The 21,370-nt window shown below is 34.7% G+C and overlaps 1 protein-coding gene across 1 annotated transcript in view; it reads left to right on the top strand.

Moving 5' to 3' along the window:
• Window positions 1-19,973, top strand: part of LOC145243497 (tetratricopeptide repeat protein 38-like) — a 79,024-nt gene extending 59,051 nt beyond the window's left edge. Inside the window, exons 9-14 of the mRNA XM_080106454.1 lie at window positions 4,196-4,234; window positions 6,839-6,920; window positions 7,170-7,335; window positions 8,218-8,374; window positions 15,179-15,252; window positions 18,567-19,973. Coding sequence (XP_079962580.1) covers window positions 4,196-4,234; window positions 6,839-6,920; window positions 7,170-7,335; window positions 8,218-8,374; window positions 15,179-15,252; window positions 18,567-18,657 — 609 coding nt within the window. The 3' untranslated portion in view covers window positions 18,658-19,973. The remainder of the gene's footprint in view (window positions 1-4,195; window positions 4,235-6,838; window positions 6,921-7,169; window positions 7,336-8,217; window positions 8,375-15,178; window positions 15,253-18,566) is intronic.
• The last annotated feature ends 1,397 nt before the right edge of the window (window positions 19,974-21,370 follow it).

Below are 21,370 nucleotides of genomic sequence, written 5' to 3'. Positions count from 1 at the left end.
CAATATTGTTTCAAAACTGGGAACACAATTTTAGTCATATTGATGGTGAAATAGTTGATACCTTTTCTAGATCAATAAAATAGCATAACAAAAATTATCAATATGAAGTCAACAAAAAATATATTAGTAATTAAAGAATGAGGATTAATTGATACTGTTTTTAGATCAGTAAAACTTGAAAAATCCTAGCCTTTTAAATAATACTCTTGTTATAAAATGATTAAATAAAAAAAAACAAAGTGAAACCCCACTTTTATTGGAGTAAAACATACACGGAGCTAAATATTAGATTTATTATTTGAATACTTATTAATGGGATATGTATTATTATTAGATAAGTATTTAAGAACTTAATTCCTGAATTGTTATTTTGTATTAAAGCCACGCATAACCTCAGAAAATTATGGTTGGCAAACGTAGGTTAAATCTATGATAATAAAATTAGTATCATGGTTAGGATATGCATTACAAACTTATATTTTGAATAGGTTAGCCTAGTTTTAATTGGATTTGTTTAATCTCTATATAAATAAAATGAACTCATTTTTTCCCGTCTGATTTTGACCTTAATAGGATTAAAAATCAAGATATTTCATGCAAATATAATATGCACAAACGGCAGAACAATATCTGAGGTATGTTATAGGCTTATTATTTCTCAAATTCCTCGATAATCTTAGATTTCTATACTTTTTCTGTTGAGAAGTCACGGCCAAAATCGGTTAAGATCAATGGAAGTGGTAAAATATTTTCTCTCTAATAAATTCCTCCTCCCCCTGCCACCACTTAACACCGTTTGGGGATCGTTCACAAGGAACAGTTGAGAAGAGAACACCGGTTTGGCTTCGTAGTTCTTTCATGTGAAGTTATTTAAAATCACTAAACTAAGCTGCAGTGCTCTGTGGCGTAGTGGTTAGCGTGCTGGACAATTCACATTATATTTTCACGTTCGCGCCGACCTACCGTAGTCGGTTTTTTTTTTTTTTTTTTTTCCTAAACAACTGGAATGGACTTTTCTTGATGGCCGAACTGTTAACGTTGCAGATGTTTTTTTGTTTTTTTTTTTCACACTTTATTTTCCTACTTTTACTCATGACTCCGGGTTTGATCCTTCCTACTTACCTACCATAACATTTTTTAAAACTCCCCCCCCCCCATCCCGGAAACAAACACTCGGGCAACGCCGGGTACCCCCGCTAGTTAATAAATAAATCATAAACGCATATTAGGAATTTACCAAACCTAGAAACATCGAACGGCTTGAATTACTTCCCTTTCATCGTTATGGATAGATTTTAGGATTTTGGTAACTTATAATTCAACTAAACTTTTAAAATTTCGAACTTATAAAGTTATCTCCCTTTCTACATCTAAAATATCCGATAATCGTAAATCTTAATAGGAAAGAACGAAAGAAAATAAAAATAAAAAAGATTGAGATCCTTAATTTTAAATGAAGAATGAGAATGAACTAAGTATAAAGTAATATTAAACTTTCTTTCCTTATTGAATAAATTTTAAACAAAAACTTTTCTTAAATCACATAAATAGGTTAGCCGATATTTTTGTAAATAAACAAAGCAAATTCCAGATACGAAACTAACATAGAATCGTAACAATTTAACTTAGGTGATTAGTCCAGATTAAAAAAATAATTTAAATTAAATAAGGAAACAAAGAAATTTAATTTAAGAAATCAATGAATAGTATTAATAAAACATATTAAATGGACATAGGTAATTAGTGAAAACATTGTATGATATTTTGTTTCAATTTTTTTTATTTTTATAAGAGAAATGGTTTCCATAATGTTTTATTGTTAAAATGTTTTTTTTGATTCAATAAGTCTGAAGAAAGGCGGATCTTGTGAAAATTTTCAAGTGACATAATGTTTGGATTTGTCCGAATAGTCTTGAAACAATTGTAACTAACAATGAAATACAGTATTTGTTGCTATCTTTTCTTTGAAGTTTTTGTTTTTGTTAAAGCAATATATATATATATATATATATATATCTAAATCTAACTGCGTCATTTATGGTACTATCACCTCCTTAAAAGGGGCTAGGTCATCGTGCCACACATTTGCTTCATTGCAAATTAGTAAAATATCAATATTTCACTGAATATACCTCACAAAAAAATGAAAATTGTATCATCAAATGCCTGTTTCAAGGTTAGTTATTTCCCAAAATTTTATTCAAATCCATGTGATATTCACAAAGTTATGACATTTTATTTATTATCAAATAATTTATACTTTCCATCGCTTTATTGCAGGTCTTTTAAAATGCCAAAACAAAAAGGGGCGATTAATGGTTATCAAAAAAGAAAGGAGGTGAAGGTATCATGTTTTGGGCGGGAATTATTGGGGATAAGTTGGTTTGACCATTCCGAGTTCTAGAGGGTGTAAAACTTACCAGCAATGCATACACCACCTTTTTGGATAAACATTTTTCACCATGGCTAGATGAGCTACCATTGTCGCTTTCAGATGACTTTTATGCATGACAATGCACCATCCCATTCTGCTAGGGTGATTACAGCCTTCCTTGTTTCTTTGGAGAAACCCCCATGAGCTGGCCACCGTGTTCTCTGGATCTTAAACCCATTGAATATCTCTGGTCAATATTGAAAAGAGGTGTTTATGAGGGAGGAGAGCAATTTATTTGAAAGAATACCCTGTGGAGGAAAGTAGTTGACATCGCCAGAACCATAACTCCTTTTCAGATCAAACAATTGACTTATTCGATGGACAAAAGGTTGCTTAAAGTTATTTCAAAAAATGGTGTATATGGCAATAAATAATTCATATATTTGAGATTTAGCACCTATGATGTGCGTTTGTTTTATTATTCTTTAAGAGAAAATTATAATAAAAAATAGTTTTCATGATTAGACATTGTATTTTTGCCTTAATACAACATTTTAAGAGACCTGCAATAAAGCGATGAACAGTGGAAATTCCTTGATAAAGAATAAAATGTCATAACTTTGTGATTATCGCATGAATTTGAATAAAATTTTGGGAAATAACTAATCTTAAAGCAGTCGTTTGATTATACAGTTTTTTTTTTTTGTGACATATATTTAGTGAAATATTGATATTTTACTAATCTGCAATAAAGCGATTGACATAGTTTATATATGTAGGTTTTGCATATACTTTCAAGAGATTAGATAGGTCTACAAAACTTAATACACTTGGTTATTATCTGTTCGGGTACTCCCTTATACTAGAAGGATGATTAAAGTTGATCAGATTCTTTCTTCAAGTTCACCAGGATCAGGAAAGGACCTTAACACGCATCAACACTTATGCCGAACACAAACCGCGCTGGAACAACGGTGTTATGTAGAAATCCATTCTTTACTGTTTTGTGTCTTCATCGTTAATAAACTAATGCACCGCAAAAATTGGATCCAACTTGAAAAAAAAATGTAGGATATAACGGGCAAACTTACCAGAGTATAGCTGCTCAGGGGCTGGGGTTGCTCTTCTAATTTCCAATGCTTTCTAGCTATGCTAACAGATGGCAGTTCTTTTATTTATTTATTTTTTTTATGGTGGCTTCAAATAACCAAAAGTTTTAGACCAATCAGAAAAAGGTTAATTATTCTTTTTTTTTTTATTTTAAGTTTATTATCATTTATATATAGATGCATTTTAGTTTATATTTAATAAAAATATCAGAAATACGACACCACATATATATAGAGAGAAAGAGATAAAGTTAATGTGAAAAAATAAGTTTATACCGAAGATAAGACAAACCCATCGAGACAGAAAAAGTTCTACTCTATAAAGTTATATGAAAAGAAAAGACTATAAGGATCAAAGTTACCTAAGAACTTTATTACATTATCCTATCAAAAAGATTAAAATTGGTTAAAGTAAGGGGAAAATGCAGTGGGGAGAGGATCTCTTTAGGCATTTCAAAGCTAAATGCTTCTCATCAGCAAATGAGAGAAAATCAGCATAATACAAAAGTACTGGCAAAATAGCAACACCGATTTTTAGATACCCCCACCCCACTCACCTCACCCCACCGTTTTTTTTCCCCCTTACTTTAACCATTTTTAACCTTATTGACATAATAATGTAATGAAGTTCTTAGGTAACTTTAATGCTTATTTCCTCATCTTTTCATATTTAAGATACATAATTTGTTTTCCTTTATCTTTCCTCCTATAGGGCAATTATGAAGATGCTATCGGCATATATGAAAATGCTGTAAGTAGTATTTCAATCTATTTCTTCATTAGCCGTACAGTTTTCTGTACTTTTTTTTTCAGTTTTTAAAGCTGGATAAGAAACTGCTTTTGCAATTTCTAGATAATTTTTGGGTTCCATAGAAACTTATCCCAGCAATCTCTCAACATATACAACAGATGTTGATTATGCTGATGACAGATGGAGTAACTTCAGAGAACTTCTGCCATTGCTAACCAGCACAGTATTACTGCTATTAACCAAATGAAGAGTCTATTAGACAGTGTGATGACGCGTGGAAGTGAAACCTGGCCAGTGAGGATTATGTTTTGCATTGGAAGAAATGACATGAGAATGATGTAATGCCAATTTTAAAGATGGGTTTAAATCTGATAATCCCAGAGAAAGATTAAATTTGGACAGTGTAGGAAAATGCATGCAGAACAGAAGACTTTGTTGGTTTGTTCACATAAAAAAAAGATGCATGAAAGTGAAGTATTTATGCAGAACCTGATCCAACTTCACATTGCCATCTTCCAGTAAGTTACAGTAATTGTGCGGAAGATGTCAACATGATTGGCCAATCACCTGTCAACAGTAACAAGTTTTAATAAAATTGTGAAAGTCAGTGCAATTTTCTTTTTTTTTTTTTAATGTAAAATAAAAACAGCATGATGTGTGCTGTAAAAAAAGAACCCTCACTAAAGGTTTAGAAAAAACAAATATCGACAGAAGACCTTTTAAAGTTAAAAAAAAAAAAAAAAGTTGGTGTGTATGTAACGTAGTCATTAATATGAAGAAACCCAACACGTAGACTCCATCACAAGGAACATAAGAAAAAAAAAAGGAAAGAAATTCAACTTGATGTTTCAGGTTTTAACAAAAGACTTTTATTCCTCTTTCTCTGGCCACGTATAACTTCTCGTCTCAGCTGTGACGTCACCTACAACTCTCTAACGTGATCTTTGGCCTGTGTACATGTCATTCTTTTTATAATCTTTTTCCTTCTTCCTTGCCATGACATCATTTTGCACACAGCCTGATCATTTGCATACAGCTGTTATACGCACGTCCGCACTCCATTATATGTATACCTAATTCCGTGTACACACCAAAACATTTCTAAAGACCAGAATGCCTTTCAGCTGAAATGTTGTATAAATATTAACGTTAGATTAGAATGAGAAAAGAAACTGATTTCAGACAAAAATTATTTCTTCTCCAACTAAAATCGATTAAATAAATTCTGTAATAAAATGTCTTTGTCCATTCATTCTTTTTGCGGACTGTTACCATAGTAACATAGTTGTTGTTGTTTTACCATATTTTGGCCAACTCATCCTTTGGCCTTCTTCAGGTGATTAACCGCGACTGAATAGGAATGTCAAGTCTTGTAACTGCATCCCCAGTAATTACTGCCTTTCATAGTTGTAGTCTCACCACGATTTGGCTAATTCTCTGACCTGCTTCGGTAGGGTTGAAACCACTATCTTCAGACAGTGCTCATCTGAAACCGTAGAGACTCAATGCCTCTATCCGCTGCGCCACAGGCTCCGAAGTTGGTCAAAACATGGTGATACAACAACTATGGGGACAAGTTACAAGACTCGGCATTCCTATCCTAGAGGAAGACCTCCAGTCTGTAGTGGAATGGGGTCAAAAATGGATGGTAACGTTCAATGCTGCCAAGACTAAGCTCATTTCCTTCTAATAATTACAAGAAACCTTCTCAACCACCAATAGCTATGGCTAGAGATGCGTTACCTGAAAATACTTTGTTCAAACTCCTCGGCCTAAAGTTCACATGGAACATGAGTTGGAACAGATACATTGAAGACATTGCCAAGGCTGCTGTGAAGAAGATGGGCTCTCTCTCTCTATTGTGCTAGAAAGTTACTTACACCTGAAAGTATCCTATACCTCTACAAGGTCACCATTCGCCCATGCGTGGAGTATTGTTGTCACATTTGGGCTGGTGCATCTGCTACTAGTCTCTCGCTCCTGGACAGGGTTCAAAAGAGAGTTGCCAACCTGATAGGTCCTGAACTGTCATATAAGCTTCAACCTCTGTCTCATCGACAAAATATTGGATCTTTCTGCCTGTTTTACAAGTATTTTAATGGTGGATGCTCCAACAAACTACAAGCCCTTGTGCCCCCTTGATGTAAATACTCCTGTCAAACCCGCCAAGCAGCAAAGTCCCACCCCTATACAGTAGAAATCTCTAGATGTAAGAAAGCCTTCTACTCTAATAGTTTCTTTCCCAGAACTGCTAAACTTTGGAATTCCCTTCCAGGTTCCTGCTTCCTCAACTGTACTGACAAGTGTAATGTGAACAGACATCTTGCTGCTCAACCCCCTGCAGAGTATCTCTGCAACTTATGTTCCTGATAGTAGCTCCCTACATCAAAGTGGCGCTGTATCTTGTTTGGAGTGAAAATGTAATAAAAAGATTTTTTTAAATACGGTTATGGTTTATCACCTGAAGAAGTTATGAAGATGAAACTAATTGTCTGCGAAAAGAATGAATGAACAAATTATGAAGCCTCATCTCAAAGGATACAAATAAATAAATAAAAATAAAATGTCTTGTAATTAAATTTTCTAAACCAAATTATTTGTCAGATTTACCCACGGTTTACAAAATCTGGTGCCATGTTGGATATCGTAGATGCTGTGTCATTACTCTATCGACTTGAGTTCGAAGGTCAGTTGATTTCCATACTCTTTCTATAATTCTGATTTTTATCATCAATTACCTATCTCTATATCTACCTTTTCCAATTTTTAGGTATTTTCCATTTAGTCAAATATACAGTAACTATATAAGTAAAGTAATCCTTGTTTGTTTTTTTGTTTTTTTAATCTACTCTAACTCAGTAAAGATTCAGATACAGCTCCTCCTCCTCCTTCTTCTTCTTCAACTTCTACTACTTCTTCTTCTTCTTTCTATCAGGGATCAGTTGCAGTGACAAGTGGAAAGAAGCCTTTGAAATATGCCAGCCTCATAAAGATGACCATATTCTCAGCTTCAATGACGCCCATATTATGATGACTTGCATGGGAAGCAACAATCAAGAAGAGGCACAAATATTTTTGCAATCTTTACAAAATTTTATCAAGTGAGTTTTTTTTTTTTCTCTAGTTTTTAAGTTAACAAAATATTTATTTTCGTTTTGTAAATGAAAAAATAAATTTGTAGCCAGAATTTTTTACTGAAAAATAAAAATGAGATTGTATTGTTTTTTAGTCAATCACTAATATATATATATATATCTATATATATATATATATATATATATATATATATATATATAGATATATGTTTCATTAAACAACAGGGATATTCCCTGTTTGTGTCTCTTATTATCCATCTTTTCCCTTTGGCAGGCCAGTCTTTGAAAGTCCTGTTTGAGTGTAAAAAGAAATTTGTCATAGTCGCAAACATTTTCAACTCTCACGATACATCTTCAGGTGCGTGATGAATTAAAAATTGCGTTTAGTGAATTTATATATATATATTTAACATTTATTTAGTGAATTTATATATACATTTAACAAAGCTAACTTATCAAGATAGTAAAAGCTCTACATGATTAAAAGGAGCAATTCAAATATTAAAGTAAAAGATGACAAATAAAAGTTACATAGAACTTTGAAAGTGATTGTTTCATTTTGAATTGATTCATTTTGGAGTTGACTGCTTCATTTTGGAGTTAGTTAATTTTTTTTTACATGAAAATAAGTCAATTTTGAAGTTGAAAAGGTATAATCTCTCTCTCTATCCCTCTCTCTCTTTGCTCTATTGTTTGTTCCATTAAGAGTACTGAACAAAACTTCCATCTTTGGATCTGCCTTATAAGACATTCATTTGCAGTCTTTCTATTTCTCCCCCACTGTTTTCTCTCTGCACTTGATCTTGAGTCTAACCTCCTGGAGAAAGAGTATAAAATAATTATCTGTCATAAACTGTAATTGGTTTTTATGCCATTCATATTTTGCAGCAATGGAGAAGGCGATAATCGGAATATCAGCGAAAATGTTGGTAAAGCAATATGTGAAGCGATTTTTGCTTACAAGAATGGAGACTTCGAGCTTGCTGTTGATCTTTTAATGTCTATCCGTTATCAAATCGTTACAATTGGAGGAAGCAATGCACAGGTAAGTTTTATGGTTATTGTCCAGAATTCCCTCTTTTATTAAAAAAAATGATAAATTCAAAAAAATCTGTATGATGTATGTACCTGTGATGGAACAAAAATGTCATATTTCAAACATCAGGTAAATTGATCAAGTAGTTTTATTTTTAACTTAAGATAATCAAATTTTATGAGTAAGCAAAAAGGGACTGTCTTGCATCACCATCTTGAAGAAATAAGGACAAGTAACTCCACAATAATTTAAACTTGTAAGATCAGCCTTGTAATGCATATTAATTGCTTAAAATAGTTTAAAAATGATTTTCTTTTATAAAATAAAATTACTTGATTAAATTATGTGATTTTTGGAAAATGATCTGTTTGTTCCATCACGATTACGTATATCATAAAGATTTTTCTATATTTTTATATTAGGAGAATTCTGGACAAGTACCAGTCTTATTTTTCTTGGTTAATTTGGTACAAGGACGGTGTACTGACAGCATCGAGAGCTTTCAAAATCCTTACTTAGTTTTATTGAATTTTATCTCTGTTTTTTTTGGTTTTAATTTAATTTTTATAATGTTAACCTTTCATTTTGATATTTACATTTTCACTCTTTGTGATTATATTGGGTTGGTGCAAAAATAATGTAGTTTTTTGATGTTCAACTTCATGTCAAAAAACGATATTATTTTGGCACCAATCTAATAGTTGTAATGCAATGAAGACTCAAGCAAAAAGACCTTTTTCCAACACTTGAATAAAAATATCTCCTCTTATGTATCTTGCCATTTGCTTTTTTTTTTATTTGAATACTTTTTTTTTTTTATTAACATGCATTCCTGGCCACTTGTTGCAATAGTTCTTTGTAAAATTCAGTTGAATAAAAGAACAATTGCAGCAAGTGGCCAGGAATGCATGTTAATAATAAAAAAAAGAAAGTATTCAAATAAGAAAATAAAGAAAAAGCAAATGGCAAGATCACCTGAAAGGAGATATGCAAATAAAGAGAAAGTCACTTTAATAAGAAAGTTATAAGAAAATTATAACACTTTCCCCCACTGAAACAGAGAGGCTATTATTAGAAAGTTTATAAATCCAACTGCTGGACTGATTTACAAGTCCTGCTAGACTAGCAGAAAGGCAACTCATCACCAGAAGAGTTAGAAGTCTCAGACTTTGAGGAAATATGAATCTTGGGGCTTACACCACGTGAAAATGGCAGATTTTCGGGGTCCACGTCCCCAGCAAAATCCTGAGGTCGATCTAGGTCCAGGTTCTTAGCAGAATCCTGAGGTCGATCTGGGCATGGATTTTCATCAGGATCCTGATATTGTGGAAAAACGGGCCAAATGTGTCAATGCTACCGAATCGTTTCGACCATCACGATGTCGAATTCTCACGTGTGTAGGGTTGGCTTCGAGGAGTTCCAATACCTCAATAATAAGGTCATACTTGCTCCTGCCACCAAATTGTTTTAATAACTTTTCCAGATTCACTGATACATTACCGTGAACATGTGGTACTCGTATTATTATCAGAGCTGACTGTGTCTATATAAGGGCGGTAAGTAGTTTACCTTTAAATTTTACCATTTTAGTAACAGGGCTATTAAACAGACGAAGTAGAACATGAAGGTGTCAGTCTTGTAAAACAGCAAACTTTGGCAAAATAACCGAGTTTGCCACAATTTTGGCATATTTTATCGTGAGCAGGACAATGGTGATGATCATCATTAAGGTGATGTTTCCTTCCACAATTATAGCATCTGCCGTTACTGAGAAGGGCAGTAGACATTACAGAATCAAACTCCATACGAGAATCAGCGGAGTCAGGGAGAACGTTTTTAGTCATAGTAACAGTGACAGCATTGGTAGAATCATTTTGAGTTGGAATAGCAGCAGTAGCAGGTCCAGTTTGAAAGACGTATTACTCCGCACAAAAATGGGCTTGTTCTAATGCTCTAGCACATTGAATAGCCTTCTTGAGATCCAACAGATATTCTTATGTTAAGTAACACCATTTACTTCCGAGGAGTTTCTAAGCCAGAAGTCATTTGGATCAATAAATACATAATTTTGCGAATTGTTTTCATTTATTTGAGAAAATAAATTAAAAAAAAAATCTCTTTGCATCATGTACTGGTTTCTTAAAAATATTCATATTTTCACTAACCGATGCTTCTGCCATAGTTAAATATTAATTTAGTACAAGCACATATTTAAAGGCAAAGACAATGGCAAAAGCAAAGAAGGATGACAAACACAGATGTTTAGTTAAATCCTGTATCCTGTTTTATTTTTACCAAAACAAAAAATGGTAAAATGAACGGAAAATGGAATCCGGATCAACTGGAGCGAGGTTGTGATGTTTGGGTCCTTGACGTAGGAACAGGTAGCTGGATGTCACTGGGCATTGATACAGATAGCTGGACGTCAGTTGACTCTGAAACAGGTAGCCGATAGTTAGTGGGCACTGAAGCAGATAGCTAGACGTCAGAGGGCACTGGAGCTGGTGGCCGGATGTCAGTGGGCACTGGAGCTGATGGTCGGACATCAATAGGCACTGGAGCTGGTGGCCGGACATCAGTCAGTGGGCACTGGAGCTGGTGGCTGGACATCAGTGGGCATTGGAGCTGGTAGCTGGACGTCAGTAGGCACTGGAGCTGGTGGCTGGAAGCGCTGAAGCTGCAGATGGAAGCCGCTAGCTTTATGGAGAGCCATTTGTGCTGCAGGCTCCACATCCAATGATGGTGTCACTAAAAAACGAATGACTATAATTAATTTCTCACCATATTACTTACAGTGTCTTCGGTATTTATTAAATGTATTTATGTTAATCTAGGTTCAAAATAACAGTCCTTTGTTTTTTAGTTTGTGAAAGATGAAGTTTTTGTGTTTTCTCTTTGTTGTTTGAAAACGGTTGTTGCTATTTTTAGTACATGTGGTTGCATTTCTGGGAGTGTCAAGTTTCAGCCAACAGTGTGTTTTTGTTTACAAATATATGAGTGGTTAGCTGTTGGCCAACCACAACATAGCATCATCTGAAAACCCTCTGGATCAACACATAAGAATATCTGAAAAATTGGTTATTTTCATTGAAATATATTTATTTACAGAACATGTTTTTACATAAATATAATAATTTAAAATAAATTAAATATGTTTCTTTACAAAAATAAAATTAATACTAAAAGTATTTTTATAAATATAATAAACTAGCAGGGGTGCCCGGCGTTGCTCGGGTGTTTGGAGGTGTATGCTGTGCAAAAAAAGCAAAAAAACAAAAAAAATGGTTAATTTTTTAAAACTTTGACCCCTATTATGACCCCTTAAAATTTATAGTTTCGGGCTCAAATCACTTTATTAAGTTAGATCCAGGTTCAAGGAACCTATATCTAAAATTTCAAGTGTCTAGACCCAAAATTGTCGGAGGAGTTTGGTAGAGTTCTTAAAGGTCAAATCGTTGAAATTTGACCCCTTAACAGCCAAATTTCTGGCTGACACCCGTCACATCGATTTTCCCAAATCTCAGTACCCGGTATTTCAAATTTCGAGTCTATAGACTAAAAATTGACAGAGTTATTGCGTAGGGAAATGTACACAGACAGACAGACAGACAGACACGTTCACTTTTATAGATATATAGATTAAAATAAATTAAATGGAAAAGAAAACGTGTATTTGTAAAAAAAATAATTAAGCTTCATAATAAACATGGATTTAGGAGATGATATTGCTGAAATAAAAAGTCTTTTTGTCTTAAGTAAAGGCTACACCATTTAGTGTGGGCCATTTTCAAAGCCAACACGTGTTTGTCTTGGTAAATATGTGCTTGTAGCATTAATTTTACTTCTTTTAGGAAATAAAAAAATTACTATATTTTCTACACAACTCTTAATCTTGAATGGCCTTTAGGCCTTGATAAATGATGATTCCTTAACATAAAAAATATTCATTTTGCTATAATTTAAGGCAATAATATAAGACAATGAAATATAAATTTTAAAACATTGAATCAATTTTTCAATATTCATTTATTTTCTTTTTAATAATTCAAAAATTAATTTTTCTTGAATTATTTATTTAATAAGAAATGAATTCTCTATTAAAAAACTATTAGCTACTATTATTTTCTCTACCGCTCTCCCTCGACTCAGGACTGCTCCATAATAAACAAAGTATCTGACAGCATAGACACGGCACTGACCCTCGACACTAGCGCACAAATACATGTGTTTGGTGACTTTAATGTCCACCACAAAAACTGGCTTGGATTCTCTACTCACACAGATGCAGCGGGCAGCACAACCCATAGCTTCGCTATATCTCACTCCCTATCACAAATTGTTACGTTTCCAACCCGTTTCCCTGACCAGGAAGAACAACACGCATCACTTCTAGATCTGTTTTTGACCACAGTTCCCGATGACTGCATAACGAAGGCCCACAGCCCACTCGGGAACGCTGATCATGCAGTGATAATGGTTGAAATCGCCCTAAACTCTAGACCCAAAACTGAAGAGCTAGTGCTCAAAACAACGAGATATTATAATAAGGCTGACTGGGAAGCCATCAGGGAACTAATTAGAGATGCTCCATGGAAAAATATTTTCTCTCTCCCTGCTGAACAATGTGCAAACGAGACCACTGAAAAACTGCAATCGAAGCGCATGTTCCCATGCGGAAATTTTATAGTAAGCCCCATTCTCCCCAATGGTTTACGTCGACTTGTGCAACTGCCATTGCTCAAAAGCAGCATGCATACCATAGGTTTAACCGACATAAGTCCAGTTCAAACAGACTGAAGTATATAGAAGCTAGAAATAACGTTAAGAAAGAAATAGCGACAGCTAAGAGAGAATTTACGGAAACCACTAAAAAGCGCATCGAAACACAAAAACTAGGAACTCGAGACTTCTGGAAAATCTACAACAGTGTAGTAAATAATGGGCAATCAACAATTCCCCCACTAACCAACAATCACGAGGTTGTCTCCTCAGCAACCGACAAGGCTAACATGCTTGCCAGTCGGTTTGCCTCAAACTCCACACTGGACCCTTCCAACCACCCCCTACCTGACTTTCCTATGCGGACAGACGCCACACTAGACGATCTGAAAACCACCCCTGCTCAGGTGCATGCTATCATAAAAAACCTTGATACCTCAAAAGCATGTGGACCCGATCTTATCCCAGCTGTGCTATTAAAAAAGTGCTCAGCCGAAGTAGCTTCAGTTCTCTCCAAACTCTACAACAAATGCCTTAATGAAGCTTGCTTTCCGGTCTGTTGGAAAACTGCTTCTGTTGTACCAGTATTCAAGAATTCTGGCGAAAGGACAGACCCATCAAATTATCGCCCCATTAGCCTCCTCCCACTTTTTGCTAAAATATTTGAGACCATAATTAACCATGCTCTAGTCCATCATCTTACAGATGCTAAACTACTGACTGACAAACAATATGGATTTAGACAAGCCCGTTCCACAGCAGACATCCTAACTGTGATCTCTGAATGTATATACCATTCACTGGACAACGCGGGGGAGGGCAGAGCGGTAGTTCTAGATATATCTAAGGCTTTTGACAGGGTATGGCATGAGGGTCTCCTCAGTAAAATCAGATCATACGGTATCACTGGTGAATACTTAACATAATTAAATCCTTCTTAGATAAGAGAAAAATCCAGGTTGTCCTCGACGGTCGTACATCTAAACAATATGATATAAATGCGGGGGTGCCCCAGGGTTCTATCCTTGGACCTCTATTGTTCCTGATATTCATAAATTACCTCCCCGACAACATTGCCTCTGAGATGGGTATATATGCTGATGACACTACACTCTATGGCAGGCACGACAGGAAGACGAATGAACACATTTCTAAAGAAATGGCAGAAACACTAGAGGAAGACCTCCAATCTGTAGTGGAATGGGGACAAAAGTGGTTGGTTGCGTTCAATGCTGCCAAGACTAAACTAGTTTCATTCAATAATTACAAGAAACCCTCTCTACCACCCATAGCAATGGCCAACGACTCTTTATCTGAGAGTCCATCTTTCAAACTCCTTGGCCTAACGTTCACAGGAAACATGAGTTGGAACAATTACATTGAAGGCATTGCCAGGGCCGCTGCAAGAAAGGTGGGCTCTCTCTACCGTGCTAGAAAACTACTAACACCCGAAAGTATCCTGTACCTCTATAAGGCCACCATTCGCCCATGTATGGAGTATTGCTGCCACATCTGGGCTGGTGCATCTGCTACTAGTCTCTCGCTCCTTGACAAGGTTCAAAAGAGAGTCGCAAACCTGATAGGCCCTGAACTGGCATCTAAGCTTCAGCCTCTGTCCCATCGACGAAATGTTGCATCCCTCTGCCTTTTCTACAAGTATTTTAGTGGTGAATGCTCTGATGAACTGCAATCACTTGTACCCCCATGACGTGTGCACCCTTGACAAACCCGACAGGCTGCTAAATCCCACCCCCACACTGTAGAGATCCCTAGATGTAAAAGATCTTTTTACTCCAATAGTTTCTTCCCCAGAACCGCTAGACTCTGGAATTCCATTCCAGGTCCCTGCTTCCCCAACAGTACTGACGTGCAGAAGTTCAAGTGTAACGTGAACCGACACCTTGCTGCCCAAATCCCTACATAGTACCCCAGTAGTTGTTGCCCCTGATAGTAGCCCCCTACACCAAAGTGGCAATTTGCCTTGTTTGGGGTGAAAATGTAATAAAAAAAAAAAAAATTAAAAAAAATATTTTCCTGTAAAATATTTTAGTATACGTGAAATATTAAATACCTTCATTTTTTGTTCGTTTTCAGAGAGATGTGTTTAATCTTCTGTTGATAAATGCTGCCCTCAAATCCCCGCTGCAAAAATATCAACAATTGGCAAGGTATGTTTGTTTTGTTAGTGAACAGTATCTTTTCCTCCCCATATGGCTCCCTTTTTAATTTTATTTTCATTTATTTTTATTTAAAAATATGGTTGAATCATTCTACTACTCCAGAAAGTATCATACTTAATTCTCTACTATGCAAGAACCAAACACACACTAAGATGGAGTACTGCTGCCATATCTGCAGAGAAGCTACTAAAAGTATCCTTTTCTGCCTTTACCAGAGTCGAAACCAGCTTTGAAATTTAGTGGCCGAGAACCTTTTCACCTCCCTACTCCTCTTTCTCACATTACAAGTCTATCTCTGCTCTAGTGTTACTTTTATGGAAAGTGCACGACTGAGGTTTAATGTATGCCCCCCTCCCCCCCAAAAAAACATTCACAACAAATACTCTTCTGGTTATAACAATCATTAACAATTTTCCTTACTCTTTCTCTATCTGTACCTAAGACTAAATGAAAATTCCATGAGCAAAGTTTCGGTTCTTATGTATTTTTAGTACCGTGCTGAAATAATAACATTATTTTCAAAGCCATTCTTAACATAGGGAGGGGAGGGTGTTTTGTAACTATTCTGTGCTTCCACCTAACAATTTAATAAAAAAGATATCGTGAAACTTGAATTCAACCTTAAAAAAAAAAAAAAAAAAAGTAAAAATAGCACAGTACCAAAAATGCATAAGCACTAAAGTTTCTTTCTTAGAACTGTCCGTCTGTGGAACACAATTTTTATTTTGCTTTACTTTATTTATATATTTTTTATTTTTTGCTGGGAAAACGGTTGGATCATTCTACTGCTCCAGAAAGTATCTCATTCAATCCTCTACTATACAAGAACCAAATACGTCCTAATATGGAGTACTGTTGCCACATCTGGGAAGGAACTGCTTAGAGCACCCTTTTCTGTTTCGACAGGGTACAGAATCATGGGCCTGCTGTCCTGCTGACTCTGACATGGTCGTTTTCAAGTCTAATGTAAATAAGTTCTTGTTTAACCGTCTTCTTAAATAATTAAACCCTACTCGAGTTCCACCATTTCTGATCACGTTGTTTCACCATCTACCTAAGACTCATTAACCCTTATCAGGTCTTGATAAGCAGTGGAAAAAACAATGAAAAGTACTTTACTCCATCATATCTACATAAACAAGTAAAATTGATAAATTCAATTTCTATTATAAGATGGCAAAATTGAATACAACAATGTAGAGAAGAAAATATTGAATACAACAATGTAGAGAAGAAAATAAAAGATTAGCAATAATGATGAAAAAACAAGCGTTGTTGTTGTATTGTTCAATTTGCATTGTTCAAAGTTTTTTTTTTTTTATAGAAATCACTCCAGACAAGGTGTAAAGCAACTTAATGTAAGGAGCTAACAAGAACGTAAAATGATTATCGCCCTTAGTCTTGAAAAGACCAACGTTAAAAGTAGGACAAAAACAGTGTTGGCCTATCATATTTGTGTTAGTATGGTTATAGATATGTGTGAGCTGATTAAGGCTCATAAGTGAGTCATTGAAGATTCCTTTCTGCCTCTTTGCCTCGCCTCGCCAAAAGCATGTGGAAAGGCTTGTTGAGCATATGTTCTTCAATGTAGCAGCTTGAAAATTTTGGAGAAATCTGAATTTGTTGCTCTTCATCAATTTGACATGGATGTGTTACTTTTCGGGTTTAAAACGATTTTCATTGTTTGGAAATATTTTGAGTTAACATGTTTCTGTGAAAACTAACTTGCTTTTGGGAATGAAGAGAAGATTGGATATTAGCAAAGTGAAGAAAGAAATAGGGTAGCTATTCGAGCCATTTGCTTTGCAGCATCGTCTGAATCACATCTCAATAACAGAACCATAATTTATTTTTTCTAGTTTAAATCTAATCATTATCACAAAAGTGTGTCAAAAATGATTCCTCTTTCTTCCAAAATCAATTATTAGCATACATTCTATGAAATAAATAGCCTGGGTGCCTCAAGGTGTGTGTTGAGAAAAAAAAAAAAAGTTGTAGTAGGCAGTTAGGCTTGAACTTGTTCTGTGAAGCAGGAAAAGAATAAAAAAAAAAAAAAAAAAAAAAAGGTCATCTTTGACATCGTCAAACCAGAAGCTTATTCAATCAAAAAAAGGTGATGACTTTTGAAAATATTGTTGAAAAAAGCGCCCCCTACCATGCCCAATTAAGGGTGAAGGAATTAATGTTTTTAGCTAATTTTTCAATATTTGTCGTCCGAAGGGTCGAGCTTCAAAATGATACCAATCTTATGAAAATTTGTCGCCTCTGTTGAAAGTTTTAGGCAGACATGCATACATACATTTAAACGGACGGGTGAGATTTATATTATAGACTAACGGGGGGGTGGGTACCCGGCGTTGCCCGGATGTTTGGAAGTGTGTGTGTTTTTAGGTAAATGAAAAGAAAAATCGTTGGCCGGGTGTTTGTTTTAAAAAAAAACAAAAAAACGAAGCCTTGATGCGGAGTTGGAAAATAATAAAGTGTGAAAAAAAAGTGCAATGTTTAACGGCAGGTACCCATTTTTGACGAGTTAATGACGACAACTTTGAGTGCGGGACAGTGTTTTATTTACCGCGAGTCTGTTTGCTTCTTTTTTTATACGAAGAAGCTTAATGCACATGTGGCGATCGAAAAATCTTGAATATTTATCTTTTGAAAGTCGGGCAAATTAAATAGACAGGCAACCCCGGTTGTTAACTTCTCGGAAAGAAGCCTTTCTTGAACATACACAAAAAATGAACATACATACACACATGTTATATATATAGACTAGCGGGGTGGGGGTAACAGGCGTTGCCCGGGTGTTTGGAAGTGTGTGTGTTTTTGGGTAAATGAAAAGAAAAATCGTTGGCCGGATGGCCCGGATGTTTGTTTTAAAAAAAACCCCGAAGCCTTGACGCACAGTTGGAAAATAATAAAGTGTGAAAAAAAAACGTACGACGTTTAATAGCAGGTGCCCGTTTTTGACGAGTTAATGACGTCAACTTTGAGTGCGGACAGTGTTTTATTTATCGCGAGTCTGTTCGCTACTTTTTTTATTCAAAAAAGCTTAATGCACATGCGGCGATCAAAAATTGTTGAATATTTATCTTTTGAAAATCGGGCAAATTAAATAGACAGGCGACCCTGGTTGTTAACTCATAGATATTATCATTTAGGCGCGATATAAAAATTTTTAACAAGTTGTGAAGCGACCGATCGTTTCTCGGAAAAAAACCTTTCTTGGACATACATGAAAACGCACACATGCACAAACATTTTCACTTGTATATTTATAGATGATTTTTTTCTTTTTTTTCCAGAGGCCTGTTGTATGCAAGGAAATGTTTCAAAGAGAACGCCCCAATGACTGACCGCTTGATGGCTCGTGCTTTGGGCAATCATGTTGACTAAAATTCAATCAAAAGCCTCATTTCTTTTTTAGTGGAAAAACATATCATTTATCTAGTGCTAACTGTACCTAGCTGGCATTGCCTGGAACCTTTTTGCTCTTATTTTGGTGCTTCTACAGAATTGGGACGAGATTTTGTAGTCAATAGAGTTTTCAGATAAAAAAAACAATAATTTCAACTGATTTTTTGTCAATTCTAATAAGTTACAATGGTAGCTTCCAAATTATGCAGTTGAAATTACCTGAATATTACTGAATTATTAAAACAAAACTTTAATCGTGTTAGTAGGTGAAAAATTGCCGCCATCTTGTTTTAATCAAAACGGAAAATGACCTCCCTTTTGAACTCTCCTGTCTTATGATTGTTTTCATCAAATTCTATTTTTATTTTCTTTAATAATTTTCTACTTTATATCCAAAAATTACAAAAATCGGTAATCATCTTAAAAATACGAGGAATACGTAGATTTGGTTTTATGTGAAATTCAGTATTACGATTTCTGAAATCTCGTCCCAATTCTGTAGAAGTGTCTTCATTTTTATTATCTTTTTATTATTGTAAACCGGATTTTGAATGTTAAATTTAATAATTACAGTATTGTTTGCTCAGGAAATCATTAATTGAATCAAATTGTTATGAAACTAATTTTATTTTTGTATTTTAAGGTAATATTTTAATCTGTTTATAAAAATGATCAAAAAAAACTTCCAAAATTTTTAGAGATACAAGATGCACTATTATGTACCAATAACTAGCAGGTAGATCCAACGTTGTCCGGGATTAAATGAGAATCAACAAATGGTCTACCATACCATACTTTTACTGTCATCAAAATCGATGAAATCGACTATGTTTTAATCAAATCGACTATTTTTTAATCAAATCAATTGATTGCCTGCTCTAGTAAGCCTGCTCTATAAAAAAAAAAAAAAAAAAAAAAAAATTATTTCAAATGTGCCCCTGCCTTATAAAAGAATCTGCAGTTGATTTTACAGGCTGGGATTTTCTGCTTGTACAGTAATAAAACTTCTCAAATGCATTTGTGTTGTTAGGTTGTATAAATGTGTTAACTTTATTCAAAATCAAACTTTTTTTATTTAATCAGATTTTTTGATTATCGATTTTTGATACTTATCGGAAGCATTCCGATACAAGACCTGCAAAGGAACACTCCAGAGACCAAAAGTATCTTTGTGTGAAATTTCCCAAAAAAAACGACCTAGCCGTTTCTGAGTTCATAAGGAATGAACTCGCATACACACACACACACACAGAGTGCTTTTTATATAATACACAAAAATGTAGTATGGAAGGGAACCCCCCCCCCAAAAAAAAAAAAACAATGAATTAGCAAAAAGTTGGATAATGTCCAAGTAAGAAAAATGAAAAGGTGAAACTTTTTTGGCCTGTTGAAGGTTGGCTGGCAGTTATCTTCAGTTGAAGATCGTCAACACTGGAGTGTTCAGTGGACAAGGACCTGAGAGTAAGATGTCTTTCTTTGATGCTTCCTGGTTTCTCTTTGCTAACCGTTCATGATTCCCAAAGGGGCTAAAGAAGTTCCTTAGGGGACAGATAGAATCGGTGCACTCTGCAAGCTGATTTGTCAGTGTATGACCAAATCGCTTAGCAGGAACATTGAAATAAGTCTTTATTTTTTTTTTTTTTTTATGACTGCAACGTGCAACATTTTTGCCGATGTGACCTACCTTTTCTTCTGCATCTTTCTGAACTCATAAATTTATATATAATCTCAAACTGAACTTTTTATTCAACCTGCTGGAGTAGATTGCTCTTGTTCCTTTAGCCATGATTGGGTAGAAGTGTTAAGTTTTACTCAAATCTGAGTAACATGCTCTATATGGACAATTCTAATATGGATTTTGGAAGCTTTTAGCCTAATTTTGTTTAAGATGTCTATAGTATGATATATATTAATGGTGTTTGCATTTATTATTTATAATTATTGGTTCGCATATTGTATTTTGTTTTATACGATTTGGACTTGGAAGGCCATCTACGTATTTCAAACTCTGGAATAGACCAAGGAGAAACCTTAAAGATTGGGAAATTCAAAGAATTAGTGGATATGCTCGTCTATAATGACCTCTTAAATAAGGAAAGTATGCACACTATAAGAGAAAGATATTCTACTTATGAGATTGCCACAAAGCAAAAAATGATTTTTTTTTATTCAATAGTTCAAGTCTCTTTCAAATTTTGAAGGATCACAAAGTAACTTTTTTTTGCTTTTTTTTTTTTTTCAAATTTCTATTAACAAAAAATTCAAAATGACTAATTTGCTTATGGAGAAGGGGGGGAACAAAGATGTGTGAACCTGACCTTATGCGCTCACTACACTGGCTGTGATTGCCCCACCTATTGTGTCATTCCAAACTTGTTGTCCGATCCAGTCAAGCCTGCAACCCAAAGAAATTCTTCCTCCAAAACAAAAATGACAAGGCGTGTTTATAAACACACTAGTTCTTATAAAAACATTGCCAGATGGAAGGTATAGTCACATGCTATTTAAAATAAGATGTTACGATTTTTCTGAAAGTTTACCATATTTTGGATTTTTGGAATCATAAATTCAAACAAATAAAATCTCATAGCTTAATGGTAAACAGTTCAAAGGTTAAATGAAAACTTCTGTTTTAAAACGCAACTGATCTTGGTTATAATAATAATTAAAAATAAGTTAAATGTAAATTAAA

The sequence above is a fragment of the Euprymna scolopes genome, chromosome 22 (assembly GCF_053919585.1).
Source record: "Euprymna scolopes isolate OS-2025 chromosome 22, ASM5391958v1, whole genome shotgun sequence".
Classification (NCBI taxonomy): domain Eukaryota; kingdom Metazoa; phylum Mollusca; class Cephalopoda; order Sepiida; family Sepiolidae; genus Euprymna; species Euprymna scolopes.
This window is presented reverse-complemented; position numbering and strand designations above follow the sequence as displayed.